Source organism: Cygnus atratus, chromosome 3 (assembly GCF_013377495.2).
Source record: "Cygnus atratus isolate AKBS03 ecotype Queensland, Australia chromosome 3, CAtr_DNAZoo_HiC_assembly, whole genome shotgun sequence".
Classification (NCBI taxonomy): domain Eukaryota; kingdom Metazoa; phylum Chordata; class Aves; order Anseriformes; family Anatidae; genus Cygnus; species Cygnus atratus.
Genome location: NC_066364.1, coordinates 72,158,681 through 72,184,717, shown reverse-complemented (window position 1 = coordinate 72,184,717; position 26,037 = coordinate 72,158,681). Strand labels below are relative to the sequence as shown.

The window sequence follows — 26,037 nt, the reverse complement described above, 5'->3', positions numbered from 1 at the left end:
GGCTGGGTCTGAGCTGGCATTTCCAGGACATAGGCTCACCAGGCCATGTGTGCACAAAAAGCTTTTTGCTAACGTTTGGTGACTTAAGTTTGCATGTATCTGAACTCCTGTGGTAAATGACACTGATAGTAGGATAACATTGAGGATAGCCTGCAGAGTAAGAGGTGTGTCTTAGCAGCAACCCAGGTCCTTCGGCCCAATCAGTTCTAAATATGGCATAGGAAAAATATCTGACATGCTGCATTCAGCTTTGGCACTTCTGTATTTCCTTCTGTACTTTCTATAAAACCACTTTGTTGATGTTTTTAATGACATTTTTATGCCTTCTTCTAACACAAGCTCATACTTAGTCAAAGTAATTCTGATACTGGGTTGGAGTCAGTATTTCCCAGAAAACAGCCCACTCTGCGTACTGCATGTAATGGTTTCCAGGAGGGATTATCTAAACTTGTGGTTGTGAGACCCGTCTAACATAAGGTCATGGGTGTTTGAGTCCCATCTGTGAAGCAGGCAAACCTCTCGTGAGGTCTGGCTCAGCAACTATTCGAAGGTACTGCCTTAGTATCGGTACCAGCCAGCAGAAAGGCTGGGATTAGGTGGCCATCTCCCAGAGGTTTGTGCCTGCAGGCCGAGTGGGAGAATTGCCCGATTTCTGGCTGAGCCATTTGGGCATTTAGCCATCAGGTCACTTAGCACAGTTTCCCACTGGACAGGTATTTGGAGGGGGGCCTTCGCCTAAGGCCTCAGGAATATATTAAATGGTGACAAGGGACCAGCTGCCTCAGGCAGTGCCATGCCCAGAGAACTTGAGGATTGGTTTCGGGACAGCCTGCCAGAGCTTTGTAAGAGGTTGCTAATTACTATCAATTGCAGTGATTTTTCCAGAGGAAGTGGATTGCGATTGCAAATTCACAAGTGCAATTTCATGTAGACCACAAAGGAATCATCTGAATAAACAGCCTTTAATTCACCACCACCCCATGCTGGATTCGGCCTGCTGACTAGCTCCACACCCTGTTGGCATGCCCGTAGCTATCCCCACACCCGGAGCTTTTCACAGTCAAAGAACAGAGGGGAGGAAGATCTAGCGGGGCAGTTTATGCTATGAAACACAGGCAGAAGGGCTGATTTTAGTGCACACGGAGAATTGTGGCCCTTAACCTGCAGCAGTGCTGGGGCATCCCTGTGGTTTGTGCTGGAGGCCACGCTTAACACCGAGACAGACAAAAATTCAGACAGCACACAGGGGCAGTTGGAGGCCAAAGCAAACTCTTATGCAAATAGCCTAATCTTTTTGGTCTTGCAGTGGTTGTAGAGAGGCTCTGCCACTGGCTGGCAGTGTCTTGGAAGGGGACAAGTTGTGCGATCATCACATATTTTGCCCCTATACAAAAGTATCCTATCTCTGCATTATATGCCTTTCTTACATCCCTGGCAAGTAGTTTTAAGCTGTGCCCCATGCACAGGCTGCAGGCCAGCAGGTCATGGTATGGAATTGGAACCAAACCTGTGAAGTTTTACAGCTAAGGATTCAAAGGTACGTGATTAGTAGATGCCAGCAAGGCACTAAGAAAACTTCCACATTGAGCCAATTCAGCTTCAGAAAGTATAACATCACTTTTTCAACAGTGTTTCCTTGTCCTTACAGCCTGTCTGAAGAGCACTGTGGTGTCTTAAATAGCCCTAGCACTATAAAGCCTGGGCTCCTGAGAACTACTCTGTCATTTTACTCACAGGTGTCCAGCCTGCTTTTCATTTCCTGGGTCTGTTTTGTTTGGAGTGACTCTTGCCAAGGGATGATCAGATGTCTTACTGAGATTTCCATTTATGTTATGTAAAAACATCATTTTTTTAAGGTTTCCATGCTCACTTAAGCATTTTATATTCAGGAACTATGTACCTTTTCTCTGTAACTTAGTATTTTTCTTAATACAGCATCCTTATGCAAGAGCCAGTTCAGGAGCTGTGTCCGTGTCTGCTGAAATCAATGAAATGCTGCTGAGAGCAAAATCAGGCCAAATCATAAAAAACAAAGGACTGAAGTGTCAAGGCAGGAGACTTGTCTCCTGCTGTGACACTGGAAATGTGTAAGTTCCAAAAACCACAGCTTCAGAGGGGTAGAAAGATTAACTGGGGGAAATAGAGGAAAAGCAGTGTCCCATATGCATTTAATATAGGACACACAGATTTGCTGCATTTAGCAGGATGAGGCAGTCTAAATGTACAGTGTGCTGTATTTTTTCAAAGATATCACAGGTATTTGGCAGTCTGAGGCAAAATCAATACAAAACTTTTTTTTAAGAGTCTTTTACCCCCTTTTCTCTAACCCTGGGCTTCTCATGCTGTTTGTCTCTGCATCCCCTGTTACCAATTCTTATGCTATCCATTTCTGCAGTTTGGTATCAAAGATCTTGTCCCCACTTTTTTCATTCCTTAATGTGCATAATAGACATTTACAAGAACTATAAGCATTCAGCTTTTACTCAATTAGCTTTTAGCTAATGCCTTTTTATATAAAAGTCTATTTCCTCAACCACTGGCTCATTTTAAGAAAGAAATCAACAGCACTGAATGTCAGTTATCTCCATTTTTCAGGGGTCAGCTTTGCTCACACTGAGTACCTTAGTTTATAAGGTGCACCGCTAAATTTAATCTTCAAATCTTCAATAACCATTCTTCCCAGAATGTCTCTAAAGTGTGGGGTCTTTATGAATAATTACTGAGTTCCATTAAAGTATGCAGAATAAAATTTGACACAAATCAGTTCTTCAAATACATCCAACTGCACAGAAATAATTAATATATATATATATATATATATATATATACACATACCATTCATGTAAAGACTGCTGCATAGTGGATATTTCCTGCCACCTAACTAGGGTTTAACCCACAATTTTCTCTGGGAAATAGAGAGCTCCCTGATGTTCCCTTCAGATAAGGCAATCTCTACAAAAGTAGCACATTAAGAAAACATTGGATAGAGACTGCAACAGCTGATCAAGACAAGAGTTGTGTCGTGTCCTGTATCTCCACTATGGCAAACATGGTGCAGGGTCGGTGAGAGGCACTGCTGTGGGCATCTTCTTCAGTGAGCATCACGTAAGGATTAGTATTCTGCCTGCCACTTGTTAAAAAATTTTTTTTAATGACCTTTCCACTTCTGTGTAGTTGAATGACGAAGAGATAATCAAATGCTAGCTTCAGTTTAAATTTGGCAATAGAACTAGCATTGCTCCTTGGCAGAACGAAGATGAATTCTTTAAGTGTGGCTTACAGCTTCTGTTTTTATGGGCAGGGTGAGCATGCAGCCATCCACAGGTAGAGGACACCACTACAGAGTTCATTACAAACTAGACCAAGAAGCATCTGCTGATTGCAGGGATTGTCCTTTTCTGTAACCGTGCAAAAGTTCCATGTGGCAGTCTCACATAGCTCGTCTCTACACACTATTGAAATATAAAGTAGCCTTGTCTTCATCACACTGAGATAATTTCCTCTTCTAGGCTTCTAGGTGAGGAAATGTAAAAGCAAAAAAAAAAAAAAAATGCTGTGTGGATTTGTTTCTGACTGTTAAAGCCTTAAAGCCTGTGTAGCTATGTATGCAGATTAGGTACTGCCCTTGAAGACCTGGAGAGCAGCCAGCCTGCCTCTTCCCTGGTAATCTTGATGTAAACAGTGTTGTGCATAAGCAGCATTTGTTATTACAGTCGGAGCAACTCCAGCTTCCAAGCCATACAGACCAGGATTTTATTCTACACTTTCTTCTATCTGTGTCTGGAAGAGTGGTGGTTTCCTGAGTACCCACTAAACATCATTTACTTTGCAGCTCCAAAGTGATCTTTCCTCCAAGATCTTAGACGAATTTGACCCCCCATCCACACACACATACCCATGACCATGACAGTAGCAGATGTTGGCATCTTTACATTTCCGAGGTGCCATTGAAGCCCTCACATTTTTGTTACTCTCTGAACCATGTTTGAACAGACCTGCAAGATTTCCTCTTGCCACAGTGGTGTTTACATGTGTGTGTGTACAGCATGAACCATCATTATAAGTTTATATTGTAATACAAATAAAATCAATCAAGATCAATGTTAGTAAAACATCAGACTGTACCGTGCCTTGGCAGAGAAAATGGCAGTCTTGCTCTCCAGGCAGAGCTTGCCATTTAGTTGGCAACACCACCCTGCTGTGTATGTTTCACTTCAGTTCTTATACTTACGGATTTGGGATGTATTTTTCAGCCTAACATTTAAGTTCAGGTTGCTTAGCACCTCCTGTGCATGTAGTTTTGTAGACTCTGTCTGAAAAATTTCTGCTCCTTCCATTGCACATACAGATACTCTAAAGCCAGTCACCCGAGCCAACAATTTTGGGCCTGAAGTGGTCCACACAGAAGTCATCTTTTCAACTATGCTTTAAGAAAGAGGGAAAAAAAATCCGTGATATTTTGTATTAGATGTGTGTGGCGAGAGAAACAAAGGCCCCTCCTCTCCTTATAGGTAGGTTCACAATGGACACTTAAAACAGTCATGGAAATTCTACTTGCATGTGTGTGAGGAGTACTTATTTTGTGGATGTCAGTAGCTGGGAAAATACTGAGTCTAATTTTGTAAAGGATAATTTTGAAAACTTTTTGTACAATATGATCCTTTGTATTTGTTAGCGGAATGGCATTGATTAAAAATGATTGAGTCCTTTTTTTTACAGCTCTGCCATTAGTCTTTCTCCATGTATTAGCCTTTGTAAAGGGTCAAGTTGGACAGTCTGGAGCTAAAATTTTTGTAATGCATCTAACACGGCTTTCTAGCTAACGCATATTCAATTAAAGAATTAATCTGTTCTAAAATTAATTGTGGCTCAGGATTTAGTTTTAACAGGATTTCCATTTATGGGTACTGTACAGCTTCTGTGTAAGGAAGTGGGTTTTTGTGTTTGTTTTTGTTTTGTTTTCCTGTGAAGACAGTGGATCTACTATATAGCTGAGGTAGAAAATCTTGCCCACTAAAGCTAGTTACTTGGGCTGAAACGGTGTGATTTTCATGGCCACCCCACATTGGCATATTTATATTGATACACCTGCATCTGTGTTAGGACTTTTATCATTACAACTATGTGCTGTATCAGTACCTTTCATCTTTGTTTTCAATACTTAAATAAACTGTTAGCATATATTAACCTATGTACATGTATTTTTATCTAGTTTCCTAAAGGAAAAAAAAAATCAATCGTGCTGTATGCATCAGTCCTTACAGAGTCTGGAACGTGTTAGCTGATTTTAATCAAGCCCCAGAAAGAAGCAGAGATCTCAGAAACAACTACTTTCCCACAGATTTCATAAAGACAGATAAGCCAAGTACAGGAAAGACTTCCTGTTATTGCCTGCATGGAGGGATAGCTGGCAGTAAAGCCTTTATTACACTCAGCCTGCACAGAAGAGGAACATTACAAATATTTTAAATTCAGGAAATGTGTCATTTATAACATGCACTGTATAAGACATCAGAGAATCTAATAATATGACGTGCAGCAGTAGCAAACTGGTCTTCTTGTGTCCAGCTGCTCACAGTAGTATATCACCACATATCCCAATACAGCATACACCCCAGCAGTCTAGCAGCTTCAACACTGTGAGTGCTGCTTCTTCCACTAGGCTGCCATAGCTTGAACCACAGAAGACATTAATTTGAGTGCACACCTAGCCCAGCAGGAGGGCTTGTTTGCCTTTTTTTTTTTTTTTTTTTGGTCTTCCAGAGAAGCTGTTTGAAAGTTGCCCATTTCATGCACAGTGAGACATGGGATTGCAGCAGAGAGCTGTGACTGGTGTAAATTCCTGAGTCTACTCTTGAGACTTGCCCAATGTAAACAAGCCCACGAGCAACAAAGAAAGAGCTTCAGTGAGGGTGCAAACTCAAGCACTCAGAAGAACGAAATGCCAAAACTGAGACTTGATGAAACTTAATTTAGCTGCCCTTGGCCATATGGTGGGATTTTTAATTAACCGTACAAATCTTAATATACATTATTCAGTGCTCTGGAGGGTAGAGCTTAAGGAAAGAGAAAGTTCATCTGATTCCTTTTTACTGTCCATGTTGATAGCCCTTAAAAATATACAGAGAGGACATGACAAACCTTGCTTTTACTTACAGAAACATTTTTTTTGCTATGGGCTTTTCAGTCTTAGTCATTACCATAGAATCTAACAGCTTCATAAGACTGATAAATTTACCTTTTAAACCCTAATTTAAATAAAAGGGTTTTATTATTCCCATTTTCCTGGTTAGACTTTTGATAAACAGATGTAGTGCTTCAAAACTAGGATTTATCTACCCACTGGAGATTTTTCTCAGGTGTAAAGCATCCACAAATCCTGTTACATCCAGCTGTAGCTTAATACTAATGAAAACAAGATGACAGATTTTTCTTATTATTTTCCAGAAAATGAGGAACATACAAATAATCAGCTACGGAGAGTTTGGTCTCAAGGCCAGATCAGAAAAGATGTTCAGGCGCTACCACACTCAGCACTAGGGTGCCTGACTGTTGAATACTTGTCTCTCAGGAAGACACCTAGACCCTGAGTGAGATGCCTATGGACCTTCAGCTAAGATCCAGAAAATCTGTAGATGTAGCACACAAAGCTGCTTAAACTAGCTAGTAGGGGATGCTTAGGTCATAGCTGTGTTACTGAGTACCTCACTGAGGGATTACAGTTTGCTCCGCCTGCCTGGAAGTGTCCCTTTTAAGAACGTATCCACAGGATCAATCTTTTAAAGTATGGCTGCAGAAATACCCTTTACCAACCTCCCTTCAGACCACTAGCCTGAGGATGTCAGTGAGCTAGATTCAATCCTTCATGACTAGATGGGACAGAGGCTGCTAAATCTTGATTTCCTCAAAGAGTACATGTTCACCCACCCCACCAACATGAATCTGGCAGGGCCCTGAGGGCACCACCAGGTCTTAATGCCCTGACCAGCTTCACCGGGGACCTGCACACTGCCCATGGATCAGGGCTGTGTTTAAGCTCAGGTCTGGATGTTCAGCCCCTGCTTGAGCTATTGTAGTAGGTGGATGTGCTGTCAGCTCTGTCTCTCTGGCCTTGTTTCCTGGATGGATCTTCAGTGTAGCCTATCTCCTAAGCAGACTGCCTGAGCAAGCTCCACACCAGGCCTGCTGCTTCATCTTGCTGGGCTCATCAATGGGCCCTGCTCCCTGAGCTGTGCCCAGGCCGGCAAGGTTAGTGCCTGTGCTGTGGTCACCCCCGGCTCCAGGCCTGTCCTCCCTTGTGCAGCAGCCTTGCTCTTGCTGCTCCCTGCGAGACTCATCACGTCTTGTGCTTCCCATGTGGGGCCTTTTAGTCAGGATACTTCCCTTTTATACCATAGTGAATGTGCTCCTGTGACTAGCCTAGGAAGTCTTGCTTATATCCTATTTCAGTCCATCCATAGCACAACTTCTGTGGTTCGGTGTTTGCTTTATGCACTTTAAATAAATAAATCTATGTTAAGGGTGAGCAGTGATGGCACATGGCTGTTATGGAGCAGGGACGTGACAGCTCAGCTCAGTTTCCCCCAGAGCCCTGCAGCCCTGGTGTGACTGCACGACCTGCAGAGCCCATAACTCTGCCTTTTATGAGATGTCATCCGTGGCATAATCATCTTCCGATGCTCTGGGTACCGAATAGCCTGGTTTCTTGCAGTCCTCCCCTCAGGAGAGCTGCCTCGCAGCAAACTGCCCTTCCCCAGCCGGCGAGCGCAGCGTGCCAGCATACCGGGCGCTGGGATGGCTGCCACCTGCATCCCCCTCACGGTGCCGGCGCGGAGGAGCTGGAAGACAGCTCCCCGATTCCTCCCCGGAGCGGCACACGCACACAGGTGCCCTTCACCCCCGCTGGCCCTGCGCTGCCGCTGCCCCTCCCGCCCCACCTCCGTCGGGGGTGCTTCCCGTGGGTCGGGGCCGCCGTTCCCCTCCCCACATCCCTGCCACCCCCGGCGGCTCCGCGGGCGGGCGAAGCCGTGCTGCCTGGGGCCGGGCGGGGTCTCCCCGGCGGGTCGCCCCGGGAGGAAGTGACATGGCGGCTGGGAGGGAAGGCGAGGGGCGCTCGGGAGCCGCCCGGCGGGTGGAGCCTGGCGGCCCCGCCCGAGCCGGCAGCCGCCCGGCGCGGGCAAAGTAGTGGCACTCGGGGCGGGGAGGCTCGGAGCGGCTCGGCACGGCGCGGCTCCCGCCCCGGCCCCCCAGCGCGGCACACATGCCAAGGCCCGGCAGCGCCAGGTACGTGCTCTTCCCCTGGCGGCCGGAGGGCTCCTCAGGTGCAGTCGAGCCGGTTTGGAGGAAAATAAAAAATAATTAAAAAAAAAAAAAAAAAACCAAGTAGCCCCCCTCCCCCAAACCGGCGGGCGGGCGGGGCGCGGCGGGCGGTGGCCAGGACTCACCCGGTTCATTCCCCCCCCTCCGGCCCCCCCATATCCCCGGCCGCCATTTGCTCCGCCGAGGGTCTCCCCGCGTCCCCCGGGGCTCTGCGCTGCCGGTGGCAGCGGCGCTGCGAGCAGCCGGCCGTGCGATGGCTGGGGCGGCAGGGGAGGAGGAGGAGGAGAAGGAGAAGGAGAGAGCGGCTGGTGGCGGTCACAGGTAGCCGGGAGCCCGGCCGTGGGTGCTCGCCTCCGTGCCGGCCTCTCCCGAAGGAGGGGGGAAGCCCAGCGGAGCGACAGCCGTGAGCTGGCTTAGGGTGTTTGGGCTGATAGCGGTCGGTGCGGGGAAAACTCCAAAGGGGCATTGTTTAGCTAAGAAATAACCCTTTGTGTATTTTTTTTTCAACAAGTGCATGCTCACTGATTGCTGAAAAGGCAGCCCCCCCAGAAAAAGAGAGTCTGTGTGAACAATGTCATAAGGAGGCTTTTGGTCTTTACCTTTGACATGCGTTTCTAAGAGTTACAAGTATTTCCATACTGTGTGTAGAGCTCTAGGAATGATGTCCCTTATGCAGGTATATGTGGGAGGGAGTAACCTTGCTGCTACATGAAAACCAAAAATCCATCATAAGAGGCGGAAGGAGGTGAGAAACTCCCTCTCGCCGGCCCTCTCTGTCTTAAAAAAGCCCAAGAGTGTTTCTTCAAAAACAGCGATGCGTCCAGCCCAGGAAGTTGTACCAGGCGATCATAGCCTCAGCTTGTGCTTAAATCACTTTGCACTGAGAGCAAGTTGCAACAGACTTAGAAGCTACTGGAGCAGGGAAACAGTCGGGGTGCGGAACAATGTAAGCACGAGTTTGCAGCTTTCTTTCTTTACTAACTTCTCACGTGAATGGCAACATTACTTTAAACACACAGTGATTTGCGTATAATGTGCCAGGACTGCCTTTGTATAAATACTGACCACGTCGGTCACTAGGGTAGTTGGTGTGCTGTAAATGTTTGCTGTCGTTTACTGCCCAGCAACTTTCTCTAGGTGTTTGTGTCTGGTCTAATGCTGTGTTTTTCCAACTACTTTCTGCTGTACTACAGATGAAAATACAGTTTGGTTCATTTTAGGAAATATATGCATAGCTTTGCTTTTTCCTATTAATGTTCTGCATAACCGTGCCTGAATAAGCTGTATCTAAAAATGAAACTTTAACCGCATGTTTTGGAAGACAGAAGGCCAGGATTCACGTGGAAGAATATATCAGAATATATGCCTGCAATGAACAGAGGAAGCATTGTAAGCTGCTGGTGGATAAAGATTGCTCTTAAGCAAAGTTTGGTTGTACCATTAGTAAGCCTTTAAATATGAGGCTTTAGTAAGTGCTGCACAAGAAGCAGCAAGTGTTGTATTTTTGGAGTGGAGAAACTGCATAGAGGGGTCAGTGCTTGCCCAGAGTCACAGAAAAGGAAACAGCACTGTGCCTAGAGCATGGTAATGGCCTGTGGATCGTGAACCCCAGTGGATGTCAGTTTGGTGGGCAGTTGTTCTGTTCAGCAAGTTTTGCACTGTCCAGCCAAAATCATGAGGTGGTGGAACTGTGTTCAGCTTCTCTCTGGAGGGAGGTGTGCTTTCCTGGAGCGATGGTTGTGCATCAGTTGCAGTTGAATGTACTTACTGTACCAGAAAGGAGAAGGGTTCTTGTGCAGGTGGTGGGTAAGAATCCTATGGCTGTGCACTGTCTTGCTGGAAAGAGGTGGTTTCTTGTTTTCTTTTCTAAACCCTGATTTTATTACTGGAGGATGAAGGCTGTGAAGAGTGCTCATGGAAATCTCTTCAACCCAGGAAGGCACTGTTATGACTGGTCTGAGGTTAGCAAATGGCATTCTTGTGCTGCACACATGTGCTTGCGGCCCTTAGAACTTGTATTAATAATTTGAGCTTAAATTTTAATAAGTCAAACATCTGCTGCTTGGTGTAGAAGAACGCTTCCCTAACCAATTGCATTGCTGCTGCTGCTGGTACATCTTGGTAAGGGAGGAGAGGAACAAGAGAGCAACAATGCATTTTAGTGTGCTGTGCTTGTGCTCTAGTTAGCAAATGCTTTTGAAGCTGTGGATCTCCCTAATTAGGGAGAACTTTATGCAGGGCAGCTATTTCCTTAGGTGTGCTTGATTGGATCAGTGGGATGCAATGGGATTGTCTGTAAGAAGACTGGGAAGGTGACTGGAGAGCAGTACCTGTACACTCATTTCATTTCAGCACTGGTACTGGGCAGCTGAAAATGTGTTTTGCTTCTGCTGGGGGCTGGCTTTCCCCAGCTGTGCAGTTTCAGGGGTTTGGGAAAGTGTATCTAGCGGTCTGTTGTTTGGTGGTCTTAATCGTCACAGTGAGACATGAAGGAGCTTATCCTGCTCGCCTCTGACTAATGCTCCTGTGCTTCTCAGAAACTGCTGACTCATTTCGTTTTCTTGCCTTTTTTCCCCTTTCCTCCTCCGGTTCCTCAGAGTAGAGATGTGGTAGTGTCAAGGTAAGGTCAGAAAAAGAGGAAATGGAAATAAATAAGAATAACTGTGTACAGTGGCAAGGACAAAGATGCTATAAAGACCCCTCTTTGATTATGTGAGGGAAAGACAATGTCTGTAGTGGATTTCCTGAAAAGGAACACGAACCGAGCATTAGAAACTGAGCAGAGCGGTCCACATGATAGCAGTCTGCTCTTTGTTTTGAACTTCATCTTCCTAGTTCTGCGCCTCTGCTTTCACCTTCAGCCCTTCTGTCTGTTTCATTATATTCTGCCATGAAGAGCTTAACACAGAAATCATTTTCTGCTTCTTGCAAATGAGCTGACCTGGCTTGAGGTTTCTGTTGTAGCATAAATAACAGGAACAGGGAAAGATGATTAACCAGTTCTAGGCTGGAAGGGAATCAGAGGTAGAGGTTGCTGAGACAGGGCTTGCTTGCCAGAAGCTTTGGAGTTGCAAGCAGAGACTAGTATACTGATTGTGTGTTATGTCCGCAAAATTTCTGACATACTTGTCATACAATGTTATTTCTGGATTTCATTACTGCTGATTTGCTTTTTATATGATCACAAAGTCAAATTGCAGTCACGTTTCTCCATCAGGATCCAGGTGAATGGAAAGCTTTGCCTGCACAGTTTCAGTTGGCAGATTATGCAAGCTTCTTTCACCTGTCAGAGAACAGGAAAATGGCTAACTGAAGATCTGTTGTTAAAGACAGGAAAAGAAAATATTAGGGGAAATCTGTGTAGAAGTTACATATGATTTTGCATGAGAACTACTGTGTAAAAGTTAAATAATGTCCTGGTTCTCCCCCTTTTTCCCTTATAACCTCTTTCTTCACACATCGTTGTTTGTCTCTTATTACCATGCTTTTCAGCACTTTGGGAAATACCATTACTACAGATGCTGCTTTGCACTTCTGGAAGGTTTGAGGCACTCTGGGTGTAGCAGCCTGCTCTTGAACTTGAATCGTTCATGAGGTTTTCCCCCTTTGTTACAGGTTGTCTGTCAAAGGTTAACAATGCTTTAGTTAATCTTATGGTTCCGAGGATATATTTAGACAGTGCTGAAGCTTGCATAGACACATTTTTTTTCTCCTTGATCTGATACTAGTGAAAATTACATTAAAAACAATGCAGTAACATCAGTCTTCAATTCAGCAAACAGTAGGCAGCAGAGATACCGCTATCTTCCCTTAACTTAGAAATGTAAAACAAGCATCTAGAGCGCCAGAGTAATTGAAAGAAACAGTCCTTTCGTGTTGCCCAACGGTGGTAGGGATGCAACACGGTTATAATAAAGCAGAAAGATAACTAGGAAAGAAAGTGCTGTTCCCAAATTCATTCGGCCTTTGGTGTGTTGCTATCTAGTTTTTACATGCCTATGCATGGACCTCTGAGAGCGTGTGTAAGTACTGCATTTCACCTGAGAGGGAGACAGAGAAAAGCTTCATTCTGAAATTAAGCCTTGTAAAACTATCCCAGATTTATTTGAAGTTACCGGGACAAATGCTGAAAGCCAGGCTTCTGAAAGGATTTAGACAACTGAAATTGTGCAGAGAAAATCCAGGTTGGTGTTGACATACCAGATACTTAATTTCTTCCTTACAAAGTTTGTAAAAATGCTACCTGATTCTTACCAGCCTGCTTAGGAACTCTGCACACTTGCCATCCAGTGGAGTAAATGCTATTGGATGAAGCACTCTTTTTAAATGATTTTGCTGGAAGTCTAAGATGGCTTTGACTAGCTGCGGCTTTAGGTACTGAGAATACAAGTACATTGATTAATTGTATCACATTTGGCTGGTTTTGAGGGATAATGTTTTCCAAATAACAAGAGCCAGTGAAGCTTGTTGAGAGATTTCTTTTGGCTTCAGCAGGATTTGAATCAGGTCCAAAACGAAACTTCCCCCTTTATTATTGGACTTGATAAAACCAGTGTCTGTGATAAAGGCTTTTATTCTTTGAAGTTCTCAAATTAAATCAGTCTGTTAGGGGACTGATGATTGGGGGGGGGAACAAGGAGGCTGAAAATATTCTGGGTTCACAGTGTAGCAAGTCTGTTCAGAAGCAGGTGTCTTTGAGGCAGAGGTGAGTGAAAACTGGTGTGGAAGATGATCGCTGAAGCACGGGTAAAGCAGTTACCACTGTTTATTTGGATTTTTACCTGGCATCTGAATATGTGATTGCTTTGTGTGTGGGAGCAGCTGAGCCTTTCACTGAAGCCAGGATCTTATTTTTCTGGGACCATGCCAAAAAGATCTCAGCTATAAGATGAACGCTTTTCTAAGTATTGGATGTTACTTCCCTGAGGCAGAAGTTGGTTTTCTTTGAATAGACATCTGGAAGCTTCCCTGCCACATGCATCCTCCAGTTAAACTGTTTTCCACAGAAAGAAGAATTAGAAAGTGTAATAAATAAGTATTTACTTTCCTGTGAATTCCCATCTTGGTGTGGGCTACATCTTGTGTATGCAGTGCCATTTCAAATTTTGGTATGTGGTTTTCATAAAGGAGAAATTCAGGTACTTTATACTCACTTCGTACTCTGCTAGCACATGACACTGAATAAATCCAAATTAAATTAATACTTGCAGGTGGAAAAAAAGGTCTTGTTAGACAAAAAAGAATGTTTTGTTTAACATTGTCTCAGTATTCAGAGGACATTAATGAATGCTGTTTCATATTAATTAAAAATATGCAAATGGCTTAGCTGAAGGAGACAGTCCTTCAAGACTACTGTCACAGAAGATTTAAAAAAAAAAAAAAAAAAAAAAAAAAACAGTTCGTTTGGAGTTGTAATCAGGTGGATGGCACTTCCCATATCCAGCATGGCTAATTGTGCCTCATGACTCCTACTGGGGGCTTTTGGATGCCCTCACACAAGATGTTGGTGCTGTTCCCTCCTGCGCCTGCCGTGAGCAGGGTCTTTGTGGCCTGGCCTGGTCTGGGCAGCCGGCAGGCCTGCAGCCAAGCTCGGCTCCTTGTAGGCCAGGGGGGACTGCCACCATGATGGTGGCACTCAGTGACTTCTGAACTCAGTGAGTTCTGCCACATCTCCGCCATTTTCTGTGTTTTTTTTTTCAAGATTCAGTTTTCTGTCACAAATCCTATATTGTTCATTAGCTGCACTTTCTGGCTTTTTTATGTAAACAAAACAACAAAGTCACAGAGGTTAAGAATTAGACTTGTGGAAAAAGGCTTAAAGAGGCTACTCAAAATGTAGGTCTACTAATGTAGATCTACTAAATGTAGATCACAAATCCAGAAAATATAACAAGGTCATTTTATGGGAGTGTACTAAGGAAATAAAATTATCCTTTTTCTGGTGCTGGTGGCTTTTGTTTTATGATTGTTGTAGCTGAAACATCTAGCAAATGTCTTTAATTCCTCCTCGGACAGGAACAGTGGTGGACGTGTATGCCTGTGTGCATGTGCGCACAGTGCTGTTAGTTTGGTACTGAAGTTACACCTTCTAGCTTATGATACAGTCCCACTTAAATTGCTAAATACTTGTCTCCCATTTCTTGAGGAACAGAGAAATGAAGGGAAAGAGTTCATTAGGTCAGCACATACACCCTGGTCTGAGCCATCCCCTACATTTTTACCTCTTACACTGCTGCCGCTGAAGAGCCCAGGCACCTTGGGTGTGTCCTTTCCCTCTCTGTTCATACCTGGCCTTTCAGAAACTGTTGTGAGGGAAACTTGAGCACTGGCAAGAAGGCAATTAAAGGAGTATGAAAAGTACTATTTTGTGCTGAAAGCTGGAGCCTAATGACTGGGCTGGTCGTAGTTCTGGAATTGGCTCTGCCATTGGTTTGCCACATGACTGTCTGGCTTTGCAACAACCTTGTTAGTTCCTGGTGTGTTAGATGGAGGTAGGAAGACAGATCTTGTCAGGCTCATTGAGTGGTTGGAGTTTTTCCTGGATTTATTCACCCCTTTCATCCAAAAGAGTTAACAAAAATCCATACTGTTTTCTAAACCTATCTGTAAAAGGTTTGATTTCCATATATACAAATGGAGTTACTTATGCTAGCAAGTTTGTTGAGTGGATGTGAAACTTCCCTGCCTGCACAGAACTGTGTGTTGTAGAAGACTGTCTGTTGCTGACCTGAAGTTAGGGGGGTGATAATTTTGTAGTCTAATTTTGTACCTAGCTAACTGTGGGTAAGAAATTGAGTATTAAATATGTAAAGTTTAAATTAATCCTTTGACCAGTGTTTCCTTGGTGCCTCACACCTAAAGCTGTTATGAATTTAGGGAAAGTATTTTGTCTGCTGAGCGTATAGGCTGTTCCCGGACCTTGTGTTGACCCCTTGTTTTGTTGTGGATGTAATTTACAACTCTTTAAGACAAGATGACAATGATCAGTGTTTGGCAAGAAAAAACATGAGTCTTGTAGGAGAGGCCTCCTTTCTAAAGCTTATCTCTCATCAAAAGAATGTTTGGGCTCCCAGCACATTTTTTTTTTCCTTTTTTATTTTTTAAGGCATCCCTGTATTTTTGCCAGCCCTTGAATGAGCCTTTGTCTGTTGCCCCCCGTCCCCTCCCAGCCCTATTGTTCTGGTTCTTCTAAAAGAAACATTCTTGTAATAAGCACTGGAGAACAGTAGCTACTCCTGTGTTGCATTTATTCCTGAAATACCCAACACAGAGGTGATCAGCCAGAGTGGTATGTGCCCTTGAGGCTGGTTAAGTACCATGACACCGGTGGCAACATCCTGCTCTACTGCACCTCCTGCCTCCTTAATTTTTATTTTTTTCACACATGTGAGCGATGTTGTAGATCTCACCATTGAGATATTTCCCACAGACTGTACACTGAGGGCCAGTGGCTTAATGAGATTGACTCGGATCTCTCTCTCACATGTGCAATTACCTTATACAGTACCTTGAGTGTTCAGTACAGAAACTCATACATAATCAACACAAAAGCATATGTACAAGCATATATATGCGCAAAGATTTGGTTTGTTACAGACATTCATATCCTGTTGTGTGACAAGCCACCTGTACTTCAGCAGCAAGCCAGATCACTCACTGAAGAATCTTGGTAGAAATGTGTTTTAAAGGTTTTGATTATTTTCTTTCTTTCTTTCTTTTTGGAGGTGGAGAGTGCCAGATGTCAGTAATATCTGTGCCTGGTTACCTTGACTAAGCACTTAATATTGCCTATGGTGACTTGAGAGCAAGTATTAAATTGGCTAAAAGTGCATGATAAAGATAGTTGTCCTGGACTGTTTGTTAGTTACCTGAGTTACTTCTCAGGAACTGTCCAGGTCACCTATATTTGTGTGACAGTCCAGCTCACATCCTGCTTAGATTCTCAATATATTTTCTTGTAAGTCTGTGTTTGCTGTTCAGTCCTGCTCTCTTGCTCAGTCTCTGAATTGTGTTTATATGCTCTTATTGACAACACAAGTAACTTGTATTGATGGACCCAGAGACAGTAAAAGAGGAAACAGGGACTCTCTGGTATCCAGAACTGAACTCTGGGGCTCAATTCTGTTAGACTCCTTCTGGTCTGAAGAATCTTAATGCAGCTCTTTGTTTTATTTTTCCCAAACAAAGTACAGATAATTGTGCTTTGGAGAAATATATATGTTTTAATGTATTAAGATGCAGGAACTTGGGTGGGGAGGAACTGCAGAGCAACACCTGACATGCTGGACAGAAGCAACTTGCCTTCTGCTGCTGTTCTTATGAGCTTGATGTTCTGCTTGATGTTCACCCAGGCACATTTTTTGAGTAACTCTGCAGGGGCCAGGAAAAGAAATGCTTAACTTCAAGGAGTTTACCCTCTTCAAATAAATGCTTCCTTCAAGATGAAGCTCTGATGGCCCTGTGGTCCCTAAACACAGCACCCCCAGGAGTTCTGTACTGCCTTGTGTTTAAGCCCAGCTCCCTATGGTGCCCTTGTTCAACTCCCTCCTCCCTGAATATTTCATGCTCCTAGAAGAAGGAGCAAGATTGAACTACTTCTCACATGAACTTGGGCAGTGGTTCCTCATCTCGCACTTTTTGTTTTCAGAGTACTCATGTTTCTCCCTGGTTGCCAGTACCCCCTGTATAATTCCTTTCTATGTGGTAAGGGACCAGCCAGCACTGAGACTGTCAGGGCAAACAGTAGCCATGTGGTGTGTTTTACCAGCACACAGTTTGCGTGCATGGCCAAGGAACTCATGTCCTGGTAGGCATGAAGGGCTCGCATAGCTGTCTTGCTCTGACATTAGATCACAGCAGGAAGAAAATACGAAAGGGGAAGGGAGAACCTTATTATACTCTAACCACTTCAAAAACTCTTGGGTTACTTTTGTTTCTTTTGTTTGGACTCTGTTATGCTAATTATCTTTGTGCTCAATAGAAAATAAATAAAAATTCAGTTTTATGGTGTGGTGGTTTTTACACTGATTGTTAAACTCCACTATGCCACTCACTCATTCCCCCTACTCAAAGGAACAGTGGGGAGAAAATATGATGTGAAAGGGCTCGAGGGTTGAGATGAGGACACGGAGACACTCAACAATTACTGTCACAGTCAAAACAGACTCAGAGTATAGATTAATATAATTTATTGCCTATCACTAGCAGACTAGAGCAGTGAGAAACTAAAAGCAAACTAAAAAAAACTTTCCTCTACTCCAAGCGCCACAGGGGAATGGGGGCTGCAGTCAGTCCCTGAGACTTTGTCTCTGCTGCTCCCTCACAGTCCCTCTCTGCCCCTGCTCCACGTGGGGTCCCTCCCACGGGATGCCGTCCTTCCTGAACTGGGCCTGTGGGGGCTGCCCACAGGCAGCAGCTCTGCAGGAACTGCTCCCACACGGCTCTATGCTACCACGGGGTCCATCCCCCAAGAGCAAACTGCTCCAGCACGGGTCCCCCACGGGCGGCAGCTCCCCCTGGACGCCCTGCTCCTGCGTGGGCTCCTCTCCACGGGCGGCAGCTCCGGTCCGGGGCCTGCTCCTGCAGGGGCTCTCCATGGGCCGCAGCCTCCTCCAGGCCACATCCACCTGCTCCACTGGGGGCTCCTCCACGGGCTGCAGCGTGGAGATCTGCTCCATGTGGGACCCATGGGCTGCAGGGGGACAGCCTGCTCCACCAGGGGCCTCTCCACAGGCCGCAGGGGAAAGGGGAACTGCTGCTGCGTGCCAGGAGCACCTCCTGCCCTGACCTTGGTGTGTGCAGGGCTGGTTGTCACTCCTCTCTCCCAGCTGCTTTTGCACAGCAGTTTTTTTCCCTTTCTTAAATCTGTTCTCCCAGAGGCCCAACCAGCATTGCTGATGGACTCAGCTCTGGCCAGCGGCAGGTCCCTTTTGGAGCTGTCTGGAGCTGTCTCTGATCTGTCATGGGGCAGCTGCTGGGCTCTGCTCACAGAGGCCACCCCTGCAGCCCCCTCCTACCAAAACCTTGCCACATAAGCCCAGTATACATCACAAGTCTCTAAATTAGGTATCCTGAAGCTTGCTGGTAGATAGTGTTCATTCTTCAGCCTTTGAAACAGACAAATTGACAGATCTCCGTTGTAGCTGTGTATTACAAAATATGCAGTCAGGAATGCCTGACTTCTCAGAAAAACTGAAAAGCGTCCTGGAGTTCCCTTAACTGTAGGGAAAACGCTTAAGGTATGATCAAATGCATCCCCAATGTGTGACTTTTCTGAGGAGGTAATGCTCTGGACTTTCCTTTGAAGGAAAGGGAAAAGTGATTCAAACCCTGATTAAGCATGAGACAAATAGATAATTCTTCCTTCAGACTTTTTTTTTTTTTTTGTAGCATGTACAGATAAATACCCCTTGAAGGCCTATACACAGGTGGACGCGACCTATCTTATGCAGACTTTTGACACCCACTGGCAGGAAGAGAAGAGCTCAAGGGCTTCCTCTGTCTGCCTTGTCGATATATTCTGAATACAGAAGCATCGTTGAGTTTAACTCTGGTATGAGCTACTGCTGCTAGCTGAGCTGCTCTGATGGCAATTGAAAGTTACGTAGAGGCAGTACAGAAACTGCTGTAATCTGACCTGCGCTTGTTCTCATTGCCTTGGTCTCTGTATCTCATCTGTCCAGGAATCTGGTTTAGAGAAGAAAATGCAAGAATGGGCATCATTGTCATATGCTTGTTTTTTCTTAATTTGCAGCAGAGCATTTAAAACTTAAGCATTAGCACTTTATCATAGAGTAAATATGAGCAAAGAAATTTGTGCAGGTTTGAAACGTGCTTTTCTGAAAATAACCAATTGCTTTGCTGTCCTGCCTCAGGTTGTAAGTATGGACAGTATTAGGTTAGTCCAGATGCTGTCAGATAGATGCCGTGTGACTTTCTGTACTCCAATCACTCTGTTTACTGCATAAACTTTGCGAAGGTGGGCAATAGTTTTTAGCTTCATTCTCATGCTTTCTGTAGAAGTGCAAACAGTTCTGGTCTTTAAGATATCCCTGACTGTAGTCTCAAATGTCTTACAGACTTCGACGTGCTACGCAGTGTTATTGTCAGCAGCCTCTGCCAGAAGAGTGGTGTTCACCTTGTGTATCACTAGTCTAATGTTGTCTTTGTCTTTGCCACGTCCTCCTGCTGATTTTCTTCCAAGCAGAAAGAAACACTGAGAGTAGTTTAAATAGAAAGAAGTGGATCTTGCTGAAGAACGGAACAAGGAGAAGGGAGAGGTAGAGTGAATGGTCTTGCAGTCTGCTTTTAAACCTGATCCTGTGACCTCTTAGTCACATGAATAGATGCTTGTTGACTTGTTCCCTAGACGGACATTTGAGGTTTGAGTCTTTTGTTTCATATCCAACTGAAAACTGTTATTAAAGAACATTCCTATCTGTTTTTGATGCTCTGGCTGGCCGTTTTCTCCTAATTCATTTTAAGGGGTGTTTGATAGAAGAGAGCTTCTTGGCAGCTCTCCGATCTTAATAGCTTCTGAGAAAATGCATTGATTGACTCTTTTGTTTTCAAAAGATTGCTGTAATTTTCAGCCATTATCTATAAGGAAATCAGTGTAATTTATTAAACTAGCATTTCGGATTAAGAATTAAAGACTTGATCCTTTCATCACTTAAACCAGTGTTATATTGATGTTACCCATGAGGAATTTCAGTAAGACAGAGCAAGTGGGAAAAGTTGCTACGAATTCTTAGAAAGCAGGCTTCTAGACCTCTTCCACGAGGTCAGAATTGCTTCTTGAAAATTAAATTTCTACTTTGTAGCCTTTACCAAGAATAAACTACTTTTCTTGGAGTTTTGGTAATGGAAATAGTCCTATCAGTGTCGTATTCAAAAAAATCTTTGAAAGAATAAGCTTATGTCTGAGAAACAAAACACTTAGCTGGCACCATGTGTATAATGGGTTGCAAATTTTGTAGAGAAAATAACTTGAATTTAATCAGAAGAGAAAATTAATCTCTAGTCTCCCTACATTTCAGCAAAGAAAAATATGAACAGTGGCTCCAAATTCTTGTTCCTTTTTCTAGCAAGTTAGATTAGATACATTTCAATGGTACTGCTTACGTAGTTTTGGTTTGCTTTGAAAACGTTTTATGGAAGCTTTACAGAATTGAAACTTCATGACAGGTCTAAATGCAGGAAGAAATTAGTTTTAAACATTGCATTGTGGCTTTATCAAATTGTAAGACAGTAATTATGTTTTATCACAGTCATCTCATCAATGTCTCTTTTAATTCTGTGAAGTTTTGCTTTAAAGACCCAACATGAAGTAAATACTCATTACTCATGAAGTAAACGATGCACTAAAATATAACATTTTAATGTAGTTTAACCACTCTTACAGTGGAAAAACCAAATTGATATACTAACATTCCGGTGAGTTCTTCCTCCTTCCAGACTCTGTCATTCAACTGCTTTTCCTCTTCATAAAGACTGTCAATCAGCTGCTTACTACAGGAAAATTTTGTTGACCATATCAAATAGTGAGTTTCTATGTCTCCACTGTAAGTAGACAGTGCTTTAATTCTATTTCACGTGTGGGTTTTTTGATCTGTTCCCTTCCTGATCTCTGGGAATTACATTAGATTAGAGTGATTCTGTGACATGGAATTAAACAGGCTAGCTAGCACAAAAAGCTTTTGATCAGTTTTAACCAAGGACAGTAGGATAACCCTACTTATTGGGTTTCAGGCACTGTACAGTCTTTTAAACCATCCACTCGTAGGCCACCGATCGCTCCCAATCAGAGAGTTTTAAATGATCTAAACCTGCTACTTGACAAAGTAAAAGAGTCAGAATTAGAGAAGTGAAATCCGTTATTCTTCACTGTAAACTTACTCAAAACTTGATTTTACCTTTTATTATTTTTTTCCCCTCCAGTGTTTGATTTTATCTTCAGAGTGAGACAGAGGGCTGTAGCATGAATCGTTACGATGATTCCTACGAGACAACATTTCTCATTCTACTTAGTTTTCAACGAAAACAAAGTCTTCGGGCAAAGCCCATGCTAATAAATTGTATGCCATCCTAAGAAACATATCTGTAGTGGAATGGTTGGTTAAAGCTGGAAAAGCTTTTTACAAGTATAATGACAGTGGTTACTACAATGAACACAGGCCTGCTCTGCATTTCCGAGGTACAGATGGTGTCTGCTTTGGGACTGAATAGTGCAGCGAGATAAAGGGAACAAAGTCTGTAATACACAAAGGGCACATTTTAACTGCTGATAATAGGCTTGGGACTGCCATAAACACTTGATATAAATCATTCAGCAACACAGATCGTCTTTCTGACTTTTTTTTTTTTTTTTAGTGTTCCTTGTGATTGAAGACCTGGCTGAATATCTTCCCATCACTTTGTAGCAATTCTTGTGTGTGCTCTTTGCTGTGGTACGCACAGTCAGCAAGGGCAATAAAACAAACGTTTCAGGACACTGATCTAGACTCAATGCCTCATGTAATGGGGTCTCATATAAACTAAAAGGATAGGCATAAAGATTTGTTCATCGTTTAATTCCCTGGGATGCTGACAGCTGCTGTTTTGTGACGACCTATGACCGGCACATTCAGAAATAGTCTCAGGACTTCCTCCCTGGGCAAACTCTCATGCCTTACAAGGAGAAACAGTTTAGGAATGGAGCAGGATGGCAGTACCTCCTCCTTAAACATATTCAAAATACTGGGGTGTTGATTGTTGAGAGATCGTGTCTTAATATTTTTTCTCCTGGCAAGTCTAGAGTTGGTGGTAGTGACGACTGCGGGGAGGCCAGTAAGGTTTTTGGTGGGCCAGAATACTTGGCAGAGGGTACTTTCTCTGGATTGGCAGCTGCTAGGATTGGATCGGTCCTTTCCAAAATTGTGCAGACCTTTTTAAAGTAATCTAAGAGTTGGTTTTCTGGAAACACTGCTGGGTCATGGGCTAGCGCTGTTATTGATGTTTCCTTTCTGGGTTTATGGAGTAAAACTGACAGAATTACAGTGTCAAGGAGTGATCGAACAAATTGTGTATATTGTGCATAGTCAAGCTTTTATTCTATTGCCAAAATCGACTCGTATTTAAATGTAACAAGGGAACAAGCCAAGAAAGCTAGAAGCTGCTGCTACCGTTTGGTTTGGGAGCATGGCTGGAGCAGCCTGCAGAGGAAGACACAAATTCTGACATTAAGCTTTAAACCTTGCATTTACTTTTAATAGAGAGGAGTGAAGTGAATACATACAGGACCTTTTCTTTTTTTTTTTGTAATAACCTTTTGAAAATGAAATGACTCGATGCTCTCTTATGCAGAGGGGCAGAAAACCTGAATTCTTATCTTGCTCCGATAACATTGTAGTCTTAGATTGTGTGCGTATCCTTGAACTTCAAGCGTACAAGGAATAATATTTAAATTGAATAAGTTACTCACATGCCTAAAATTAGTGTACTGCACTGTTTACTTGAGTGGATATACATGGCTGTGTATGTGTACTTAAAGACATTTTCCTGAGTAGACATGGGGTATGCTGATGAAAGTGATACCAGGAAATGTATCTGTTGTTTTGTTGTTGTTTGTTTGTTTGTTTTAGTTTAAAACTGTGGACGTGTTAAATAATTTGTTCTGGGTTTCGTTGAAGGCAGTGGGACACACAGTATAGTGTTTTTTCTTCCCCAGTCAAGTAAAGGAAGAAAATACTGTTCTTACCCTTGCTATTCCTATGCATCTGTAGTTAAGCTCTCTAGCTTGCTGGTCTATTTTAAATAAGAACTGAATTCTGTGTACTTAAATCACACAGGATCAATCATTTGGTAAATGCATCTTAACAAAATAAAGATCGGTCAGCAGTGTTCTGGACTTTCGTATGTGTACACAAGTAAAATAAACCTTTTCATGAAGGTATTTGAAACTAAATAAATCAGTCTTGAATAGAGTAAAAGTTGGAAACAACTGTTTTGGGGTGTTTCATAATGTACCCTTGTGAAGTTAACCAGACACCCAAACAAAAACCGTTCAGCGGTGTGGAAGGTACTGGAGGTGTGCACACCCTGGTTTGTGGGGAATTTTATAAAATAGTTTTGAATGGGAAATAAGTTTCAGATTTTAAAAGTTCAGATAGTGTTGAAGAGAGGTGACGGGACTGTAATTAAAGATGTATCCTACTTTGGGTGTGGTACAAGTTCCTGCTGTGATTAAGGTTTTTCGGATGAAGCATCATCAAAACTACCAGCAAACACTAGCAAACCTTTGTGAAGACTGAGTGTTTTTAAGACTTGCAAACTTTGGATCTGCTCATGAATATAGCAAAGACGACTGTATGTGTCTTATGAACTACCAACAACTCAATTCAAAATATAAATGAATCGTTTTGCTCATATTTTAGCAATAAAGGCCTGATAGAGGAGTATTGCACTGCACGAAATGGAGTCTATATGCTCATGTGTTTTGTAGAATTAGAACTGAAACGTGAAAATTTGTTTCCAAAGTCAATGCAAGTCGATTCAGAAATATGGTATTCTCTTTCCATGCTTACCTTTGCAAATATTGTAATCAGTCCTTCTAAACAAAGGAATTAAATTAACTCAGATGTTTAATGGAAAGTGAGACATCTGTAATAATCTGTTCACAGAAACAAATGCACTCTGTAACCACTGATACTATTTGGTTTTGCAGGTTGTCTTCTGCATTTTGGGTCTGAAGGTACCCTCTTGCTTTCTCAGCAAATCATGGACATCGTTGGCTTTCTGAAGTCTCAGTTCATTTGCCACCTGCTGATCTGCTACATATTTATAGTGTCAGGACTGATCATTAACTTCATTCAACTCTTTACACTTATACTTTGGCCAATCAACAAGCAACTGTTCAGGAGGATCAACTGCAGGCTGGCTTACTGCATTTCAAGCCGTAAGATTTTATTTTGTTTTGTTTTGTTTTTTTGTTTTGTTTTAGTTTTTTTTTAAGCTACTTTCATATTTTGTCTTGAGGGAATGGTCAAAAAAAATCTGCAATAGATTTCAAAGTAACCTATATAAAGATCATTACTGCTTCCTACAGCCCTTGCATTTGTGTGAAGAGGTGTATGCTTTGTTCAAATGTGCTGTTCTGCTGAAATGTCGTGCTCTTTTATATTGGGATACTTGCTCGACTCAGGATAATGAAGAAAGACTGCCTCTCATTTGGATATCCATCATGTTCCATTAAGCCAAATGGGAAATATTGACCAAATAATAGCATAAGTTGCTGAGATGCATTATCTGGAGGCTTACAGTGTTAACAAGTCATTTCTGGTAGCACTTTCAATCTCTTTGTTATGCATGATTTTGTTTTTAATCATTGTTCAGTTTTCATATGCCAATACTGCTCAGAAATAGGAAGTAACAGTAACAAAAAAAAAGGAAAAACACTGATTCAATATACTGCTTTCTTAAGCCGGTTGCAAATTGTTGTTTGCTTGAATAAGCATTTCAGACTTTAAGCTGCATTCGTATGTATTTGGTATAAGCATAAAGTGTATAATGTAGAACACAGCTGGTAGCCTGTAAGCACTGAAAGAAGTGGGAGTCTCGGGGGGGGAGAGGGGAGTGTGGGCTCAGGGTATTTATTACTTGTAGGAAGGCCAAACCTTTACAACTGTTGGAGATGTGACAATTCACTGACTGTTGACTAAACAGGTAATTCCAGTGGAATGACTGAGGTCTGTATGCTTATGTTTCTTCTTTGTTAATAGGAGGCTGGTGGAGTCTCCACTCATCAACAGTAGATTATCAGAGCACCTTGATAATATCAGTCTGTTTATATATTTGTTTCTGAAGAGCTATAACTGCAGCTTCAGCACTGATTTATTGTGGTACAACTTCTGACTTCCACATAATTGCTATCAACATACAGCAGAGTGCAATCCCTCCAAAGCTGTTAAAAACACAGTAGTGTACCCATGTCCAGTAGCTGTGTGTGCACTGTTAAATATGTCCATGGTCCAGGGGAATTGCCCTGGGCCTTTCTGAATCTCAAAAGTGGGTTCTAAAAATGAAACTGTTACAAAGTGCATGCTTTCTGAGGCTCCCTAAAGATGATCCAAATGTGATGTCACTGTCAATGGTGAGTGGTTTCATACAGAGGAAAATAACCCTTCAGCACAGGGATGATGAATTGTGTTGCAGAAATACCACGCAGTGGTTTATTCCAGCTTACCTACTCACTACTTGCGATATGAGAAGGGGGAAGCATTGTTAGTATTCATAATTAACTGCTTGATGCAGAAGTCTGCCACTCATCTCAAACTGGAGGCTGTTGGGGATTAATCTCATCAGTGAGTCTGATGTGCAACTGTTAAAAACATTTTTGTTTAAACACTTCTGACTCAAATTTCAAAGCTGCATCAGGATATATGGGCCCAAATGAATTGGGGGTACTCTTTTTACTATATCTGTAATAAAGGGAGGGGGATGTTCCTTGTGAGAAATTTCATTTTTTGCTGTCTGTGTGTATATCCCTGAAGTAGGGAGTTTGCAAGTAGTATACATTTCCATGTGTGAACGGTGGCGTGAATGTGGCCAAGTTTTTATCTGGTAGCATGCTATATGTTTGAAGCCATGGAATGTAGAAGATAGCACATGTGTAAACTTTCTTTTAGAATAGAGGAACACATTTAGATATGTATATTATTTTTAATGCGATACCTTCTGCCC

At 42.9% G+C, this 26,037-nt stretch overlaps 1 protein-coding gene across 5 annotated transcripts in view; it reads left to right on the top strand.

Annotated features, from left to right (window-relative positions):
* The first annotated feature begins 8,134 nt into the window (after positions 1–8,134).
* The window catches only part of AGPAT4 (1-acylglycerol-3-phosphate O-acyltransferase 4), a 78,739-nt gene continuing 60,836 nt past the window's right edge, over positions 8,135–26,037 (top strand). Inside the window, exons 1-3 of one of the 5 annotated variants that reach the window (XM_035538316.2) lie at positions 18,709–18,871; positions 19,398–19,598; positions 24,023–24,253. In XM_035538316.2, coding sequence (XP_035394209.1) covers positions 24,076–24,253 — 178 coding nt within the window. In that variant the 5' untranslated portion in view covers positions 18,709–18,871; positions 19,398–19,598; positions 24,023–24,075. Of the gene's footprint in view, positions 8,284–8,419; positions 8,641–9,157; positions 9,266–18,708; positions 18,872–19,397; positions 19,599–24,022; positions 24,254–26,037 lie in introns of those variants that run through there. The other 4 variants (XM_035538313.2, XM_035538315.2, XM_035538314.2 and 1 more) reach the window with 4 other exon arrangements.